Source organism: Mytilus trossulus, chromosome 1 (assembly GCF_036588685.1).
Source record: "Mytilus trossulus isolate FHL-02 chromosome 1, PNRI_Mtr1.1.1.hap1, whole genome shotgun sequence".
In the NCBI taxonomy this organism is placed as follows: Eukaryota; Metazoa; Mollusca; class Bivalvia; order Mytilida; family Mytilidae; genus Mytilus; species Mytilus trossulus.
This window is the reverse complement of record NC_086373.1, coordinates 602,570-624,220: the sequence shown is the minus strand read 5'-3', so window position 1 is coordinate 624,220 and position 21,651 is coordinate 602,570. Positions and strand designations below refer to the sequence as shown.

The 21,651-nt window shown below is 32.6% G+C and overlaps 1 protein-coding gene across 1 annotated transcript; it reads right to left on the bottom strand.

The window, feature by feature from the left end:
• Positions 1–8,490: 8,490 nt before the first annotated feature.
• On the bottom strand, positions 8,491–20,575 carry LOC134711935 (D-amino-acid oxidase-like). The gene is made up of 10 exons (XM_063572956.1): positions 20,380–20,575; positions 20,005–20,122; positions 15,943–16,019; positions 14,587–14,652; positions 13,647–13,701; positions 12,244–12,345; positions 11,674–11,750; positions 10,508–10,625; positions 8,996–9,091; positions 8,491–8,785 (listed from the first exon to the last, which is right to left on the bottom strand). Exons 1-10 carry the CDS (start codon positions 20,571–20,573, stop codon positions 8,672–8,674), a joined length of 1,017 nt encoding a protein of 338 aa, XP_063429026.1. The 5' UTR covers positions 20,574–20,575; the 3' UTR covers positions 8,491–8,671.
• Between the last annotated feature and the right edge of the window lie 1,076 nt (positions 20,576–21,651).

The window sequence follows — 21,651 nt, the reverse complement described above, 5'->3', positions numbered from 1 at the left end:
TTAAGTAGCAACATTCAAGCATCACCTGCATACGGGGTATATATCTCCCAATTGATACGATATTCCCGTGCTTGCATTTCCTATCTTGATTTTCTTGATAGAGGGTTACTGCTTACAAGGAAGCTATTAAACCAAGAGTTCCAAATGGTGAAGTTGAAATCCTCCTTTCGTAAATTTTACGGACGCCATCACGAGTTGGTTGACCGTTATAGAATAACCGTTTCACAAATGATATCGGATATGGTCCTTACGTCGTAAATACAATCCCCTTCCCTTTCACGAATGTGACCTACCGTATTAGACTATTTACCAGATTTGTAATCACATAAGCAACACGACGGGTGCTGCATGTGGAGCAGGATCTGCCTACCCTTCCGGAGCACCTGAGATCACCCCTAGTTTTTGGTGGGGTTCGTGTTGTTTATTCTTTAGTTTTCTATGTTGTGTCATGTGTACTATTGTTTTTCTGTTTTTCTGTTTGTCTTTTTCATTTTTAGCCATGGCGTTGTCAGTTTGTTTTAAATTTATGAGTTTGACTGTCCCTTTGGTATCTTTCGTCCCTCTTTTGTAAAGGTATGTGATGTAAGCTTTCCTTGAGGGGGACTAATCCCCAAAGACATGAGTGGATTACATATAATTTAAATAGTTATTAATAAACAAACTTTTAGTGTAATTCTCAAAATAAAAACTTTTTAGTAATTATAATTACACTTGTCAGAACTGAAACGTTTATTTCTCAAAAACTAAAAAATAATATTTGAAAATAGATAAACTTCCTATAATTATTTCCTCGAAATGATTTATTGCTTAATGAGGTTAAGTTTCATAAAATGTTAACGGAAATAAACTAATGCAGTCCTTAAATCTTAGGTTATCTTTATATGATAACAACAAAACATAAAATACTAGTTTAAATAGCAAAAAGTAAAATATAAAAAATACAGAACTTAAAGGAAATTCTTATCGGAAAGTCCATAATCACAAGAGAATATATTCGACAGATCCAAAAAAGTATTAAGCCTTGCAATAAGTCACTGTATAGTCTTTCGTTGAATATAAAGTCATTCTTTTCAATTATATTTTAGACTATATATAGCGATAGGAAAGCGGCCAATGCAATATAGCAACATCGCCGAGAGTGGATACGTAATATTCTCATATATGTTGATTTCGTCATCTTTAAGCCGAATAGAATTACGTTTTAGATTCTTTTCCTTCGTTTCTGTTCTTCTACTTCAAATCAGATTTTACAAAATATCCTACCAATACAGTGTCATTTCAATAAAGCTTCCCTTTCTAGAGTCCAAATATAACATCTATATATGGAATACAACTCTTACGAAATATACCAACAACTCAGCTGTCAAAATGAAGAACAGCCAAAACTTAATGTCAACTCAATGCATTGATAACTTTGGAATGTCGTCATGTAGGAATTCAATGAAATGCCATTCCTTTATAGTTAAGGTGGTATGGGAGTCTAAAAAATAAATGATAGAATTTGTTCATACTTTGCCAAAACATAGTTTTTAGTGATATATGTTGAAAAAAAACGATAGGTCACCGCGCATTTTCTCAAGCTACAGGATGTGACAAAATGACATATTTGTAATCACATAAGCAACACGACGGGTGCCGCATGTGGAGCAGGATCTGCTTACCCTTCCGGAGCACCTGATATCACCCTAGTTTTTGGTGGGGTTCGTGTTGTTTATTCTTTAGTTTTCTATGTTGTGTCATGTGTACTATTGTTTTTCTGTTTGTCTTTTTCATTTTTAGCCATAGCGTTGTCAGTTTGTTTTAAATTTATGAGTTTGACTGTCCCTTTGGTATCTTTCGTCCTTCTTGTATGGATTATACAGGGAAAACACAATTTTGTTATTAGAAACTAAACAAAATGATAGAATTGTTAAATACTTAAAGAAAAGATAAGGAAAAGCTTTCAGAAAATGCTTTGAGAATATCAAAAGAAAAGATAGGGCTACCGTACGTTTTTCCGGCTAAAATACAAAATAGGAAAATTCCATTCCTGTTTCAAATTTTGCTGACTTGATAGAAAATCTGAACCTTTGGTTCTTTGTTTACAACAATCCAAGATGGAGAATACATTATATTTTGAAATATGTAGTTGATATTGAATTAGAAAAAAATATAATACATGCTTTCCAGTTATTTTAAAAATGTTTTGATGGTTGGATGGATGTGTAAGTATATAAGGTCTGGCTATCTGTTTATCAACTTTATGTATGTATGTATGTATGTATGATATAGGGTGGTAATTAGGTAGGTATGGTCTAGTATTTATCCGATTTTATCTGAATTCAATTACGAATGAAATAGTCACTTGCATATGCCTCATATTATGATGGTTTGAACATCGATAAAGTATTTGAAATTTTGTGATATATAAAAATAATTATACGTTTTGTAAAACTCAAATAACATGATTTTCGAATAATAATAACACAAAACTGTTTCAATTTCCTCAATCAAAGTGTTACAATCATAAAAATGCAAAAGCTTAATTTCTGAAAAGTCCGAGATTTTCGATAACAGTTATAATGCTAATTTAAGAAACAAAATACTATTAATGCATTAAAACAATATATATTTCCAAGTGGAAATATACAACCTAGTGTTACTAAAAAAAAAATTGATACATTTCCAAAATTCACAGCATTGCAGCATATGGTAGTATAAGGGTATAATTTCCAAAAAAAAAAATACATTATATTTTGAAATATGTAGTTGATATTGAATTAGAAAAAAATATAATACATGCTTTCCAGTTATTTTAAAAATGTTTTGATGGTTGGATGGATGTGTAAGTATATAAGGTCTGGCTATCTGTTTATCAACTTTATGTATGTATGTATGTATGTATGATATAGGGTGGTAATTAGGTAGGTATGGTCTAGTATTTATCCGATTTTATCTGAATTCAATTACGAATGAAATAGTCACTTGCATATGCCTCATATTATGATGGTTTGAACATCGATAAAGTACAATCGCAACAAATTTATCAGAAGAAAAAAAACAGATATAGATAAAAGAGGGACGAAAGATACCAAAGGGACAGTCAAACTCATAAATCTAAAACAAACTGACAACGCCATGGCTAAAAATGAAAAAGACAAACAGAAAAACAATAGTACACATGACACAACATAGAAAACTAAAGAATAAACAACACGAACCCCACCAAAAACTAGGGATGATCTCAGGTGCTCCAGAAGGGTAAGCAGATCCTGCTCCACATGCGGCACCCGTCGTGTTGCTTATGTGATTACAAATCCGGTAAATAGTCTAATTCGGTAGGTCAAATTCATGAAAGGGAAGGTTATTGTAGTTACGACGTAAGGAACATATATTGTGTTTTATTTTATAGCAAAATACATTAACTAATAGATAAAGGTTAATTTAATACATTTACAAAAGCTCTGACATAGGAAATTTTTGTCGAAAAATACAATAATACTTACCTTCCTTTCAGTTTAATCGCAAACATAAAAAATACATAATATTACGTTTATTGATTGTTATATTTATTGATTACGGAAATGCAACACTGTAAATCAGACTTTTTATAAATAATGATGAAATTCCGGTTTATAAATAGTGATGTACTGTAGGAGGCGCCTCGTTGGATTAAATAATCGATTTTTAATTTTCAGAAAGAAAACGTTTATGAGAAACATATGAGAACCTTTAAATGCGTAAATTTAAAAGATTCTATATTTAGGAAGAAATTACCATCTCGACGATGTTTAACATACATTACTTTGTCAAATATATATGTATTATATGCATCATGCTTTCTAAAGGAAATGCCCGTTTTTATCTGTCGAATTTTTGTATTAGTAATTGCTCCTTGACAGCTTGACAGAATTTTGTGAAACGATCACATAGTATTATACCTGCCACATCTTCATATCCCCTTATTACAATTCATTGAAGTTTTTTCACAACTTTTACCAAATTATTCAACGTATTTACAACGTCTTCACCATTTAAGTCCGTTGTAATTGCACCTTGCTGTGGCTTTTGATTCTTAAATATTTATTTGGTTTCTTCCATTAAACCAAAATGTGAACATAGGGAGGCATGATGTTATAATAGTGTACGCTTTGTTCGCCTTGATTTTTTAATCCTAGTCTAACACAATATATTTGATTAATTAAAGAACCTTAGTGAGCACGCTCACATACCCCCACGTCCCCGTATTGTCATTGGAGAAATTGAATAAGTGTAAGGAAAAAAGTTTGTATAAGAAAAAACATTGAATAATAATTTCCTGTCAATATGCACATCTACATGCATAGTATGTCCTTATTATCTACAAAATTTCATGAAATTCTGGTGTGTGGTTTCAGAGGAGTTGGGATGATAAACTGTTGAAGTAGTAAATTAAAGTAAATAAGTTCGAAGGGGCGCAACTCCTAGAAAAAAAATTGAATCGCAATTTCCCTTCGATATGCACAACTACATAGTATGTCCTTATTATCTGAAAAGGTTTCGTGAAATTCTGTTGTGTGGTTTGAGAGAAGTTGCGATGACAAACTGTTGCAATAGTACATTAAAGTAAATAAGTTCAAAGGGGCGTAACTCCTAGAAAAAAACAGATGCTCCGCAGGGCGTAGCTTTATACGACCGCAGAGGTTGAACCCTGAACGGTTGGGGCAAGTATGGACACAACATTCAAGCTGGATTCCGCTCTAAATTTGGATTGTGATTAAATAGTTGACACAGCATAGGTTTCTGACACAGAATGAATGTGTTCTAATGAAATTAAAATTTTTGTTTTCTCTTAGAGCAATTCACTATGCTGTTGAATATTATTCCTCTCAAAAAAAATGTTTGAAGAAATTTTCTTTTTATTTATGAAATTTCAAATGAGAAAATTGAACCCAATTTTTTTAATCACATCCCCCTTTCCCTTATTCCAAAACTAATCTCAATTAAAATTTCTAATGGAGTTTGCAACAATTACTACTCATTTAAATACATCATAAAATATTAAGATGTAAAAAAACTGCTTGTTATCACTGAATGGTAAAGATTATTTTAATTTATAAGTTGGTAGTAAAAAGTGAATATACATTGTATATTGTAAATATATAACAAAGATTTAAGTTGATTCTGGACAAAGAAAGATAACTCCAAATAAAAAAAATTCTTACAATTAGATATTTCTTGCTTACTATTCTGGACAAAGAAAGATAACTCTAATTAAAAACAAAATTGCTATTTCACAATATTTTGCAATAAGATATTTCTTGCCATTGCGCAATACTGTGCAATTGAAAAGACTTGCTATTGCACAAAACTTAATATAATAATTTTAGATCCTGATTTGGACCAACTTGAAAACTGGGCCCAGAATCAAAAATCTAAGTACATGTTTGGATTCAGCATATCAAAGAACCCTAAGATTTCAATTTTTGTTAAAATCAAACTAAGTTTAATTTTGGACCCTTTGGACTTTAATGTAGACCAATTTGAAAACAAGACCAAAAATGAGGAATCTACATACACAGTTAGATTTGGCATATCAAAGAACCCCATTTATTCAATTTTTGATGAAATCAAACAAAGTTTAATTTTGGACCCCGATTTGGACCAACTTGAAAACTGGGCCGATAATCAAGAATCTAAGTACATTTTTAGATTCAGCATATCAAAGAACCCAACCGATTAATTTTTTGTCAAAATCAAACGAAGTTTAATTTTGGACCCTTTGGACCTTAATGTAGACCAATTTGAAAACGGGACCAAAAGTTAAAAATCTACATACACAGTTAGATTCGGCATATCAAAGAACCCCAATTATTCAATTTTGATGAAATCAAACAAAGTTTAATTTTGGACCCTTTGGGCCCCTTATTCCTAAACTGTTGGGACCAAAACTCCCAAAATCATTACCAACCTTCCTTTTATGGTCATAAAACTTGTGTTTAAATTTCATAGATTTCTATTTACTTATACTAAAGTTATGGTGCGAAAACCAAGAAAAATGCTTATTTGGGTCCCTTTTTGGCCCCTTATTCCTAAACTGTTGGGACCTAAACTCCCAAAATCAATACCAACCTTCCTTTTGTGGTCATAAACATTGTGTTTAAATTTCATTATTTTCTATTTACTTAAACAAAAGTTATTGTGCGAAAACCAAGAATAATGCTTATTTGGGCCCTTTTTTGGCCCCTAATTCCTACACTATTGAAACCAAAACTCCCAAAATCAATCCCAACCTTTCTTTTGTGGTCATAAACCTTGTGTCAAAATTTCATAGATTTCTATTAACTTAAGCTAAAGTTATAGTGCGAAAACCAAGAAAATGCTTATTTGGGCCCTTTTTGGCCCTTAATTCCTAAAATGTTGGGACCAAAACTCCCAAAATCAATACCAACCTTCCTTTTGTGGTCATAAACCTTGTGATAAAATTTCATAGATTTATATTAACTTTTACTAAAGTTAGAGTGCGAAAACTAAAAGTATTCGGACGACGACGACGACGACGACGACGACGACGACGACGACGACGACGACGCCAACGTGATAGCAATATACGACGAAAATTTTTTCAAAATTTGCGGTCGTATAAAAATTGAATCGCAATTTCCCGTCGATATGCACAACCACATAGTATGTCCTTATTATCTGAAAAGGTTTCGTGGAATTCTGTTGGCGTGGTTTGAGAGGAAATGCGATGACAAACTGTTGCAGTAGTACATTAAAGTAAATATGTTAAAAGGGGCGTAACTCCTAGAAAAAATTGAATCGCAATTTCCCGTCGATATGCACAACTACATAGTATGTCCTTATTATCTGAAAAGGTTTCGTGAAATTCTGTTGTGTGGTTTGAGAGGAGTTGCGATGACAAACTGTTGCAGTAGTACATTAAAGTAAATAAGTTCAAAGGGGCGTAACTCCTAGAAAAACAAATTGTCGATATGCACAACTACATAGTATGTCCTTATTATCTTAAAAGGTTTCGTGAAATTCTGTTGTGTTATTTGAGAGGAGTTGAGATGACAAGAAACAGGACTGACGGACGGACTGACTGACGGACGGGTCAAAAACATTAAAACCTCCGCAACTCGTTGCGTGGGGTATAATTAAACGTAGATAGCAAACTAGAAGTTATCTATATTGGGACACTTGTAATATTGTTTTCAGAAAACCTCTGTTAAATCAACCTGTAGGCACATCGGTATATCAGGATCTTAGTTTTAATCACATTCAAATCAGCAGTTGATTTAGAAATATATAAATTCATGGATGTTGATTAATCCAACGTGTACAAAGCTGCACCTTAACAAAACATTGCGTTAATCCCTGCTTATTTTTTTTTACCATTGTTCAATTTATAAGGGATACAAAGTAAAAAAAAATATAACATAAGTGCAGAGCTTCACAGCAAATTTAAACAAAAATGAAAAAAATCAATCAATCGAACAAGTGAAAAGCAACTGCCATATTCCTGACTTTGTAAAGGCAATGTCCGGACAAAATGGTGGGTTTCAACCTGGTTTTAAAGCTAGCCACAAGAGGGGCGGAAGATACCAGAGATAAAGTCAAACTTGTAGATAGAAAAAAAATGACGCAATGGCTAAAAAGAAAAAAAACAAACAGACAAGTAATTGTACAACATAGAAAATAAAAGACTAAACAACACGAACCCAACCAAAAATTGGAAGGGTCAGCAGATCCAGCTCCACTTGTGGAACCTCCCACTTATGGTAGTTGTTTTATAGGTCCCTTATATCGACCAAAGCGGTGCCACATGTGGAGCAGGATCCGCTTACCCTTCCGGAGCACCTGAGATCACCCCTAGTTTTTGGTGGGGTTCGTGTTGTTTATTCTTTAGTTTTCAATATTGTGTCACGTGTACTATTGTTTTTCTGTTTGTCTTTTTCGTTTTTAGCCATGGCGTTGTCAGTTTGTTTTAGATTTATGAGTTTGACCATCCCTTTGGTATCTTTCGTCCCTCTTTTAAACAAAACTGTGGAAACACATCACAGACATACACCACATAAACTGAAGTCTCAATTTTTAAATAGATATGCATTGAATCCGAGGTTTTGACAGATAGAGGAAAACGTTTTTAAAAATCCGTATTTTTGCCTTATACAATTTACAAAAAATCTTTAAATACATGTAATACATGTTTTCAAAAATAAAAAAAGACAGTTGTCTGTATACGATCTAGATTTCCTGATAGACAACTTTCACAAAAACAAAAATAAAAACCGGATATGGGACAAAAGTAAGGAGACCCTGACGCCAAGACGCTCCGTGCTTTGATCAATGTAACCGTAATAAAAATAAATTGTCTACACAATAAGTGCTCATACTTTTTGAAACATGAAAAAATATTGATTAATGTGGTTTTTGTTTGTTTATGTGATGGTGTCTTTAACTACTGTTGTCTTATATTATTTATGTCAATTCAATCTCATACCATTATCACAATTCTTCTAAAAAGAGTTGACAATAATTTCTTCTTTTATTCAGTAAAAGAAAAGAAAAAATTAACAAACAATACCGTCTGGAAAACGTTTGAGGTACAATTAATTTAAATCATGAATTAAATGTTTGTCTCTAATGGTTTAACCATTTAATTTGACTAGGATATGATTTAACGCCTTTAAAAGGTAAAGTGTCCTTCTCAAAGTCTGGACGATAATGGTGTTAGTGCTGCGTGCGCAAGCTCGGCTACATTACCAGCACATCCCCAGTGTAAGGTAACACCAGCTCCACTATGACCATAGTTGTGTATTACCTGAAAAACACATGTTTCAAAATAATAATATATAATACACATCAACACAACATTTGTTTGGCATTTATTTCTATATTAATGTGTTATGATTTTATGCAATTAAAAAAGATTTTAAAAGATAAAAAGACCTTTATGTATGAAATAATTAGAATAATCTTGAAAAATTACACATAAAACAATAATAATGTCTGCAGCATATGAAAAAAATACCCTGCATCCGGAACTATGTCTTTTTTCTTCGAGTTCTAATCGTACTTTAGTTCTTCCAGGTCGAAGTCCTACCCAATCACTAATGTTCTGTGCATTCTATACAATATAAGAAAATATATATATGATTATCACGAATGAAAGAATTTCTTTGATCGTACAGGAAGTGTAAATATTTTGAGTATTGGTCTAGGAATATGCGAAAGGGATGAGAAATTATCTGAACAATAAAAAGTTCCATTCCAGATATTCGTTGTTCAATGTCAACAGATAGGCAGCCAGACTAATGTAAGAATGACAGTAGCTGTTATATCATATCATATCATATCAACTTAATAATAGTTATCAAAGGTACCAGGATTATAATTTAGTACGCCAGACGCGCGTTTCGTCTTTAAAAGACTCATCAAAAACGCTCATATCAAAATATTTATAAAGCCAAACAAGTACAAAGTTGAAGAGCATTGAGGATCCAAAATTCCAAAAAGTTGTGCCAAATACGGCTAAGGAAATCTATGCCTGGAATAAGAAAATCCGTAGTTTTTTGAAAAAAATTAACTTTTGTTAACGGGAAATTAAAAAAATATGTCCACATTATTGATATTCATGTCAACACCGAAGTGTTGACTACTGGGCTGGTGATAATAAAATTGAGAATGGCAATGGGGTCATTTATTTTATCCACCGTAATGAGTAAGACGAAGTAAAACAAACTAGGAGAAAAGTTTATTGTTTATTAGTTGTAAATGGCTTTGAACGATCTTTCAAGACGGGTCTAACATGTAGAGAAGGGTCTGCTTACACTGAGACCACCTCTACCCCGTCGTTACACACTTTTTTTGGTGGAGTTTGTGTTGCTCAGTTTGTAGTTTTCTATGATGTATTTGTCCTTTCAACGAACTTAAGGAATACAAAATCGAGCATCACAATGCATCACTGGCGACAATAATCCCGAGAAAATGAATGCAATTCAATGAAATTGACAATGGAAATGGAGAACATGCTTTCAAAATGAACTTTAAGGACTCGAGGAACGACGCATGAGCCAAAAACTAGTTTTTTTATACAAGGCGATTGATGGGCTGATTCTTGCTATAGAGCTATACAGCTATCTTAAGCAAGCACGACAAATGGAAATTATATATTATGAAAGTACTTTATTTTTTGTGGTTGGAGCAAAAGTTACATGTTAGTGAGTTTTTAAATTCATGGATTTACTATAAAGTAACCTACTTATCAAACAACATATTATAGAGAATCGAGGAGGAAATAACAGATGGCGGTATGATACGAAACAAGAGTTTTCCAACACAATAATTGTCTTGAATCAAGTAGACGACACTTGTGTGAATCGACATTTTTTAACTTCAATCTGTTTTTGCATATCAACAGTCCTGTATTGTATTCAAGCAGGTTCTTGTGTCTACAAAGTCTTCATACAGATCCTATTATAACAAGCAAACATTAAATAATTTGTCCCTTTAACATATATTTAGTAAATAATTTAAAACAAACCTTTAAACTTGGAACAAGATTAACACAACTCTCCCAAATTTTGTCCTTATCCTGTTGGTTAACATCTGTACTCCAGTTTCCTTCTTGTCCTGTACCACCGAGGATAACATAATCACGTCTGTAATTAGGATATATTTGGTCAAAAGAGCAAATGATACGATTATTGATAATAATTACAGCAACTATTATTCTGAATGACAGTTGTTGTCCATTTGTTTGATGTGTTTTATCATTTGTTTTGCCATTTGATTACGGACTTTCCGTTTTGAATTTCCTCGGAGTTCAGTATTTTTGTGGTTTTACTTTTTTCCAATTGTTTAATAAGAAGAAACTCGTCACCAAACTATCCAAAATACAGTGATATTACTGTGACAAACACTCACATGAGAAATGGAAAACAAAAAATGTACTTAAGAAACATGTATGTTTGTCACATATTAAAAACACAAATTTAGTGATTTTTTTTCTATCGATTTATGAGTTTCGAACAGCGGTATACTACCATTGCCTTTATTCAGTTTTCTATGATGTGTCTTGTATAGTATTATATGTCGTTTGTCTTTTTCGTTTATAGTCATGGCGTTGTCGGTTTATCTTCGTTCTATGAGTTTGACTGTCCCTCTTGTATCTTTCATTCCTGTTTCAATTTGAATTGAAAATGACTAGAAATGGTAATCTTAAAGCCTTGTATCACCCATCACATTCATTTGATTATTGTCCGTAGTAACTTACGAATATAACAATCACTATTAAACTATTTCAACCAGTTGGAAAAGGCTTGAGAATATATTTGTTTTTACCTAATCTCCTGAAATTTGGTGAGCTTGTTTTAGGGGTACATTTAAGTGCATGAAATAATATCTCATGACATATTCAGTAAACGTTTTTGGATATAAATATTTTAATAAGATGTAGCACTAGTATGATATTGTGTGCACACTTTAACCAGTTGAAACGAAGAATTGTGTTTCTTTGAAAACTTGAGCAGATGAACCATTTCAATGAATCAGAACGTGGATTATTGAAATAACAGGCCATAATCTTATTTCAGGCATACAACTGCTAAAATGATATTGAGTTTTAGCTTTTAAAACCATTCATTTCAAGAATAATTTTGCTTATTTATATTTGCAGTACAAGTTAATCTCATAAATGTAATTGCTTACCCTGGCAGTATATATCGTTCAGTACCTTCAGTCTTATCAAAATCAACGTAGAAATGTTTTATCCATGGAGCAGATACCTGTAGAAAAATATTAAGGATTTTGGTATCATATATGTAGCCATGTATTTGTTCATTAAAAGTACTCTTATATGTAAAGATTTTCGAGTTGGCATCCAATTGATACTGTTTTTATTGTCGTTCTTCTTATAGTTGTTTTTTTTAATTTTAGTTATTTCAAAAAGCAGAAAAATACATTATTGTACGTTGTTTTTTTATGAATTTCAATCATTATTTAGCCTAGAAGAACTAAATATCAATAACAAGAATATAAAAGAGATAAAAAAAAACCAGCAACCTCATCATGATTAGTGGCCAGCTGAAAGACGCCTTCGGGTGCGGGAATTTCTCGCTGCATTGAAGACTGATTGATGAACTTCTGCTGTTGTCTGTTATATGGTCGGGTCGTTGTCTCTTTGACACATTCCCCATTTCCTTTCTCAACTTTAAGATACTTGAAAATTTCCGTTCATACACAAAGAGTTATTTTTGTTGTTGTAACGTTTTAATATACCCTAATAATCTGTCCACGAATTGGTTTCACTTCCTGGTCATCCAAAAGCTGAACAGCTCTCACTCCAACACAATTTATAATCAAATCGAATTTATCTGAAATCTAAATAATTATAAATATATTTTTATTAAGTTAACTCAGTGAAACTTCAAAAGTCAATAAAATCCCATCTTTACCTCAGTAAATAAACTCATCATAGATACCAGGACTAAATTTAGTATATACGCCAGACGCGCGTTTCGTCTACAAAAGACTCATCAGTGACGCTCGAATCCCATGGATGTTATAAACGAAATCAGTTGTATAGTCAAATTACCTGGAATTAGTTTTAATGTCTTAATATCAAATTTATTATCTAGTAAAATATTCATCTGCTCAAAATAATTATTATAACATTATATAACAATATAGAATCATATTCAAAACAGTGTGGTCCTGGCCATTGATTGACGACCTAAATTATCCCATTGACTGGGACAGATTAGGTGAACGTTTGTCTGTAACGACCATTGCTCACTTCTTACTTATTATAGAATTATAGAATTTAAACAGAGGGGTCACCAAAGGTTCTTAACGCCTTTAATAATAAAATAATTCGAAAAATTATTCAGGAATAACCTTTATGTTTTGATTTATATTATTGATATAAATCAACACATCGTATTATTCCGGATTCGTTTTTCGAATTGCTTTATTTAGGTGTTGAGAACCTTTGGTGACCCCACAGATTCTGAGTCTTTAACAAGTACATAGTGAGCAGTAATTGTTACCGATTAACGTTCATCTAATCTGTCCCAGTCAATTGGATAATTGAGGTCGTCAATCAATGGCCAGGACCACACTGTTTTGATTATGATTCTTATCGCATACTCTTTTCATTAAAATTGTTTTAAATATTTGTTTAATAATGTGATTACCGTATAGCCTCATAAATAGAGTCGCATTCTTAATTACACATTTATTTTAACGTTGCGTCGTCTGTTTTCTCTTATTTTTGAGTGTAAATTCACATTGCGATAAGACGTTTTCACGGTACCTGTCTATCCCAAATTCATGTATTTGGTTTTCATGTTATATTTGTTATTCTCGTGAGATTTGTCTGATGCTTGGACCGTTTCTCTGTGTGTTACTTTTTAGTATTGTGTCGTTGTTCTCCTCTTATATTTAATGCGTTTCCCTCGGTTTTAGTTTGTTACCCCGATTTAGTTTTTTGTCCATGGATTTATGAGTTTGGAACAGCGGTATACTACTGTTGCCTTTATTATTATTTTCCAGGAAAACAATATTCAGTATGATTCTAAATATACTGACATTTTAGCAACAAAACAAAATGCAAAAATAGTCAGAAATATACATGGACAGTCTGTGCATTAGTTCTTGTCATGTAAAATAATACATATTACCTCATTCACAGAAGAAATTGTGCCAAATTGAACTTTTCCTCCTCTCGACTTATACCTATCGAAAAAAAATATACTTAAATGCCTATAAAAGTACATCTAAAAAAAACGAAAGAAGAATTATCGGAAAGATGTAGAATTCTGCTTCATATAAAACAAAATCTCGTGTTAATGACAATTTCAAATCAGAAGTCAAATCTGATAATAATCATTAGTATCTGATCTTTTATTACAAAATGGAAAAATGCAACATCTACATAATTCAACAAAACAACATTTCTCCAGTACGTATTTGTTGGGGGATTTTTACTTGCCATAATATTATGACAATGTTATTTTCATAGGCAGATCCGGGGGCATTTGTAGGGGCGCCCTTTTTTTGGAAAAAAACTGCTGGCTTACTAGTATATAGGAAATCACTGAACCATGACTGGAGGGCAAACCCCTCCTTTCCTCCCTTATAAAAAGTTCTCGGTCCGCCCCTAGTAATCTATATGCTAAAATTATCAGGTATATACGAACCAATAGTTGGAATCGAACAATATCTTAAATTGTATTCTTTATGCAAGATACTAGTATTAAATTGTTTGCCTTGTCCTTGTGACACTTTCCTATGACAAGAACGTTTGCCAACATATTCTGCTTTTCCTTAGTTAAGACAACAGTCATGGATATGGAAATATTACGTAAATGAGTTAAACTATCTTTATATGCCTTATTAGGAAAGAAAAACAGTTCGGGGCCTTTTATAGGTGACTATACGGTATGGGCTTTGCTCATTGTTGAAGGCCGTACGGTGACCTATAGATGTTAATTTCTGTGTCATTTTGGTCTCTTGTGGAGAGTTGTCTCATTTGCAATCATACCACATCTTCTTTTCTATACTTAGCATTGTTTACTACCATACAACTATTTATTACAACTTTATATGTTAAGAACTTACTTCTGCATTAACCAGGGGAGATATGACTTGACGTCTATTACTAATGAAGTGTAAAATATTCCTCCTCTATGAAATAAAATACATATTTGTTTGGTTATATAGTGATTGGGATAATAACACAACGGTGACTGATGTGCCCCTACTTATGAAGTCTAATACTATTGAAGGGTAAAATATCCCTTCTCTATAAATTAAAATACACAATGTGTTGGGGTTCTTTTACACTGATTTAGATAATAACACAACGGTGACTGCTGTGTCCATATATTTGATATTTGTACCTATAATATCTGTTTGTTTTGTTCACACTTCGTTGTCAAAATAATGGAATTTGATACGACAGTTATACAGGTGAGAGGTTTAGCTAGCTTTAAGACCAAGGTTAATCCACTATTTCCTAACCAGGAAAATGTCTGTACGAAGTCAGGAATATGACAGTTGCTATCTATTTTTTGATGTGTTTAAGTTTTTAGTTTTGCAAATTGATTAGGTACTTTCTGCTTTGAATTTTCTTCAGAGTCCGGCGTTTTTGTGTGTTTTAGTCTTATTATCTTATCATTTTAGTCTTATCACGTCTGAATGTATTTTTGTCCATCTGATGAGTTAAGCCTTTTTAAACTGATTTTTATAGTTCGTTCTTATGTTGTACTGTTAAACCACTGTCCCAGGTTAAGGGAGTAGGGGAACCCGCTAACATGCTTAACCCCGCCACATTATTTATGTTTGTGCCTATCCCAAGTCAGGAGCCTGTAATTCAGTGGTTGTCGTTTGTTAACGTGTAACTTATTTGTTTTTCGTTTATTTCTTTATTTATATAAGGCCGTTGGTTTTCTCGTTTAAATTGTTTTAGATTGTCATATCGGGGCCTTTTATGGCTGACTATGAGGTATGGGCTTTGCTCATTGCTGAAGGCCGTACGGTGATCTATAGTTATCAATGTCTGCGTCATTTTGATCTCTTGTGGACAGATATCTCATTGGCAATCATACCACATCTTCCTTGTTATATTAGATAAATGATGTTTTTTTAGTTTGTATTAGCTTCGGAATAGCTTTAAGTACCTGAGAGTACTCTTAGAGCTGTTGGTTTGTCTTTATCGTTTGAATTTAGTTGTGTTTGTGCTTTGTATCGATATGATTAGTTTTCAACGAATTTTTCTGTTGTGATGTTACTTATACGTTCTATACATTTTGACTTTTCTAGTATTTATTTTTCTTAGTAATGTCGTTTGTTGGCACTTAGAACAGACTTTTGTGACTGCGTAGTATAATTATTATACATCTTAATCAAAGGACTCTCTTTTATTATCAAACTTTTATGCTACCATTTATTGTTGAGTAAACATCTATTGCATACTTATTTTTAGGATGAAGTTTTCTTTCTTTCTGTTCTAATCGTCTGTAGGCTATAACTTGATCCTTCCAGAATGGGTCCTGTTACAAACATAGTATACAAAAGTCAAATACGTTTTAATAATCATGAAAAAAAAAATCAGAGGAAAATTCAAAACGGAAGGTAAAAATGTCAAAAATAGGGGTACAACAGTAGAATATTTTCAGTATGAGTATTTTTTTTAGTTTTATTTTAAAAGATATATGTGTCTGGAATTTTAGGTGAGGAGCTTATTTAAAAATATGAACACCATCAGTAAGGGCCAATTGCAAATACCTTTGACCATAGCATTACATTTTGGTATACGTAATAAGAATGTAGACGTTGATTAGGTAATAACATTCTGTATCAGAGTCAAATTATCCATACAGTTTCAAGTGTGTTCACTGTATTAATGTCAGAGCAGTCACAAATTCAAGATGCATTTGTGAACTGATATAGTAGGAGTTCACTTCGTACACATACTGATCTCTGGCCTTAAGACGAATGATTGAACCTGTCATATATGTTCAGTTTGTATGAAATCAAACGAAAGTTTTGAAATTGTCAGCTTTAATTATAAACTTCTTTATTGTCAAACGAACATATTTTTTTATTGGCATTTAACGATATCGTCTTGAATATGGATAATTGATATAAAATTATTACAAAGAATTACATTCCGATGAAATCCATTTTTTTAAAACTAAGTGGTAATTTCAAATGTGTGCTATACATTGTAATCGAGTTGTAACAGCCATATGTGATGACAAAGGTTTCTGTTTTGGTTCCAAATGCTTTAAAGAACTGATAACCTGTATTACTTAAGCTACGTTACTTTGTATTTAGGATTTATCAAACCCCTAACTTGTATAACGCTTCGCCAAGAACACATATATAAACAAATGAATATGAAATAAAATGCACATTCAAATATAAAAAAGATAAGGTGTGGTATTTTTGCCAAAGAGACGATTCTCCACAATAGACCAAATGATACAGAAATTGAACAAATTTAGGTCACGATACGGGCTTCAACAAAGCCCATACCGCATAGTCAGCTATACAAGGCCCCGAATTGAAATAGGTTAAACAATTCAAACGAGAAAACTTATGGTATAATTTATGTAAATAAACAAAGAATGTGTCCACAGTACATGGATGCCATATTCGCACTATATGTTTCTATGTTCAGTGGACCATGCAATGGGGTAAAAACTCTTATTCGGCATTATAATTAGAAAGATCGTTTCATAGGAAACATGTGTACTAAGTTTCAAGTTGATTGAACTTCATCAAAAACTACTCTGACCCAAAAAAAATACCTGAAGCGGGACACACAGACAGACGAAGGAACGGACGCACGAACAGAAACATAATGCCCCTCTACTATCGTAGATTGGGCAGTATAATGAACGAAATTAAATACTATTATGTACCACAGCAACACACGAAAATTAGTGAATACTGCATTACAGGTTCCTGATTTGGGACAGACACATAAAGAATGTAACAGGGTTAAACTAGTTTAAAGGAACCAACTCGACCCTAACCTTGGAAAGTGGGGAAGCAGTACAACATAAGAACAAACTATAAAAATCAGCTGAAAAAGTCTTAACTCATCAGATTGATACAAATAGAAATACATCTAAAAAAAAAACACGAAGTGGATGTGAACGAGTATGTGTACATAGCAACAACAAAACGACACAAAGTACAGATTTGACAGCTAGTTTAATTAAAGATGATAATATCTGATTAACAATCATGCATCTTAGACTAAATTGCCAATTAGTACAATTCCAACATCCAATGGGTTTAGTATTGAGTTGTCATTAACAGTCAAAGAAAAACATGACCTTATGAAATGCCAAGATACAGATATCGACAGATTGTAGACCCTTGAATGTGCATATGCAAATGACAATAATATTAAGTTTGATTTTAATTTACTGATAATAAAATCAATATGTATACAAAAAACAATATTCCTAGTATAAATACATAAATAACAAATAATTTCAATCATATCAAAATAAAGGCAACGGTATTTTATCGCTGTTCAAACGTCACAACACATACCAGCATGCAAACTAGTTTTGATATTTATATATAAACAGTAAGATGGTGCCTAAGAAACGTTACCATCTCAAAAGGAATAATTAACTTTATGAAACGATAAATCCTCCATTTCGTCATAAATTTTAATGATTTATCAATTAAATGCAATTTATACGGGTCTTTGCCAAGTTTGGTCATAAACTGTGATTCGTAACTTTACCAGAAGAAGTCTGCTATTAAACTTTAATAAAAGGTGCAACTGATTGGTGCTAATTGGAATACCTTCAACCTTTGCCGAAACGTACATAAATATTATCAAGGGGGAAATTTACACCTTTAATATTCTCATCACACCTCCAGCAAATATCTAGCATATTTACCTATGCAAATTGCATATAAAAGACTGATGAACAATATAACACTATCATAATTTAATAAATAACAAAAAAAATTTAAACAAAATCAAATGCAGAGTTTATTAAGATGCATGATAAAATTAAATTCAAATCTACTTCAGCATCGATTGATTTTATCTTTTTGTGTGGGCGTGTTTTTTCACTACCTTTTATCGAAAACATTCTTCTTCAAAAACATTACAGGACCAAAACATACAAAGAAATTACCAAAAGTACTGGACAGCACAAATGACAACAGCAACCATAAACATATCTAATCCTCTAAAAAAAATAACAGAGAAACAAACAAAAATACAAAAATACAGCAACAAACACTGCACTGTCCAAACTTAGTAAAACCTTTACTAATGTTTTCCATAGATATAAAGATTTGGTTTTGAAGTTTGGTTGTACCTGTAGAAAACTTATTTCAAACGGGATGGCACATCCTCATTTTTACAGAAATGTTGTTATCCGTGTCCGGAAATTTAGAAATGATCCATGTAAACTTGTCGCTACTTTAAATAAACTTATTCTAAAAGGTTACCTATTCAACACTGTAATAAGATCATTGAATATTGTTTTTATTGGTATAAATATTGATTGTGTTATCAGTAGATTAAAAGCTAACTAAATATTACTAGTATGTTATCTACAATCTGTCGATACCTGTAACTTGGCATTGCACAAGGTCATGTTTTTCTCTGGCTGTGTATGACGTTTTAACACTAAATCCATTGGATGTTGGATGTGTACGAATTGATAGTTTAGTCTTAGATGCATGATTTTTTATAAGTTGTTAGTAGCTTTGAACTAGCTGTCAGATAACTGCGGGTACTCTCAGATCTGTTCATTGTGTCTTTTTGTGTCGGGATGTATAAGTATCCGACCACGTTCACTTGTATTTTTGTCTATCTGATGAGTTAAGCCTTTTTCAACTAATTTTTATAGTTCGTTCTTATGCTGTACTGTTATACCACTGTCCCATGTTAGGGCGAGGGTTGGGATCCCGCTAACATGTTTAACCACATTATTCGTGATGTATGTGCCTGTCCAAAGTCAGGAGCCAATAATTCAGTGGTTCTCGTTGGTTTATGTGTTACATATTTGTTTTTCGTTCATTTTTTTACATAAATAAGGCCGTTAGTTTTCTCATTTGAATTGTTTTATATTGTCTTATCGGGGCTTTTTATAGCTGACTATGCGGTATGGGCTTTGCTCATTGTTGAAGGCCGTGCGGTGACCTATAGTTGTTAACGTCTGTGTCATTTTGGTCTTTTGTGGATAGTTGTCTCATTGGCAATCATACCACATCTTCTTTTTTATATACAGTGTAATTGAGTTAAACTACGTGCTCCCAGACCACACGCTTTGTGTATTTAGACCGTATGCCGTAAAATTGAAACACACAACATTGGTTTAATATCAATGATGGTTTAATTTAATTTTTTTATAATCATTTTTAATAAAAACCCTTATCCAAACATTTATTTAAATAAACTTTATAGATACAAACAACCAAACACATAATTGATGGTTGATTAATATTCCTATTAAACTATGTGTATTAGTTGCATAACAACATAAATACCTGGTCATTGTGTTCAATTGAGAAATCATACCCAGATACAAGCTGTGCACCCAGTTTTCCTGCTTCCGGTGACTGGACCAAATCTAGTAAATAGTCAAATGTATCCTGGCCCCATTTCCTTCAATTAAAATGCTACATTTTCATTTTTAATGATATTTTCTCATAAAAATAATTAACGAAATTCTCATTTACAAAAGTATGTGTGACTTTGGCGTTTATTTTTCTACACATTTCAACCAACTTTTTTTTTACTGCATGTAGATTTGAGGTATTTTTTATTAAAGTTTGAGTGTCTACTATTTTTTCCATTTCATATTTTAAAATAAATCTTGTCTTCATTAATTATTTGACTATGTACAATGATGTATAATAAACCTTATCTCTTCACTTTGATCCGGGTTGACTAAATGTGGTTCCCAAAAACCAGCAGATCCATCAGAAGTTGTGTGTGGAGAAAATGTATCAGCTATAATGGTTATGTCGATGTCTGGTATCTTGTCTTGGAGTCGAACAGCAGATGACAATCCTATAACCCCAGCTCCAATAACACAGATCTTTCGCCCATTCATATCTAAAACATTATCATGCTTTCATGTTCATTTAGGATATGTTTTTTTTTATAGGTTAGACTGTTGGTCATTTTGGGGGTCCTTTAAAACTTTTACAAATTGTTACTTGGATGAAGACGAATGTCTCATTGGAACTCATCTTTTTATATCTTTGAGAGGTTAGCACAGTTTTGTGCTAACCACATATTTCCTTCATGCATTTACATGATTAAAGCATGCACATTACATAAAATGTTAGTATTGGTCTTAAATGGCATGTGTGTACGTATCATCGTAATAAAATGAATTTTAACGGTAAAACACAACAACCTAAACTAAAAGTAAAACAAAATAACCAAACCAAGACGAAGCATCAAGTAGAACTGTTGATATCGCTCACTAATAAGACGAAACATCAGGTAGAACTGTTGATATCGCTCACTAATAAGACGAAACATCAGGTAGAACTGTTGATATCGCTCACTAATAAGACGAAACATCAGGTTGAACTGTTGATATCGCTCACTAATAAGACGAAACATCAGGTAGAACTGTTGATATCGCTTACTAATAAGACGAAACATCAGGTAGAACTGTTGATATCGCTCACTAATAAGACGAAACATCAGGTAGAACTGTTGATATCGCTCACTAATAAGACGAAACATCAGGTAGAACTGTTGATATCGCTCACTAATAAGACGAAACATCAAGTAGAACTGTTGATATCGCTCACTAATAAGACGAAACATCAAGTAGAACTGTTGATATCGCTCACTAATAAGACGAAACATCAGGTAGAACTGTTGATATCGCTCACTAATAAGACGAAACATCAGGTAGAACTGTTGATATCGCTCACTAATAAGACGAAACATCAGGTAGAACTGTTGATATCGCTCACTAATAAGACGAAACATCAGGTAGAACTGTTGATATCGCTCACTAATAAGACGAAACATCAGGTAGAACTGTTGATATCGCTCACTAATAAGACGAAACATCAGGTAGAACTGTTGATATCGCTCACTAATAAGACGAAACATCAAGTAGAACTGTTGATATCGCTCACTAATAAGACGAAACATCAAGTAGAACT

Bases quoted from the DNA above. Each gene is read 5' to 3' on its own strand.
- LOC134711935 (XM_063572956.1), bottom strand. From the start codon at position 20,573: ATGAATGGGCGAAAGATCTGTGTTATTGGAGCTGGGGTTATAGGATTG. The intron at 20,123-20,379 runs GTTTATTATACA...TTTTAATTGAAG, and splicing joins GATCAAAGTGAAGAGATAAG to GAAATGGGGCCAGGATACAT. The intron at 14,653-15,942 runs GTATGCAATAGA...TTTATTTCATAG, and splicing joins AAACTTCATCCTAAAAATAA to AGGAGGAATATTTTACACTT.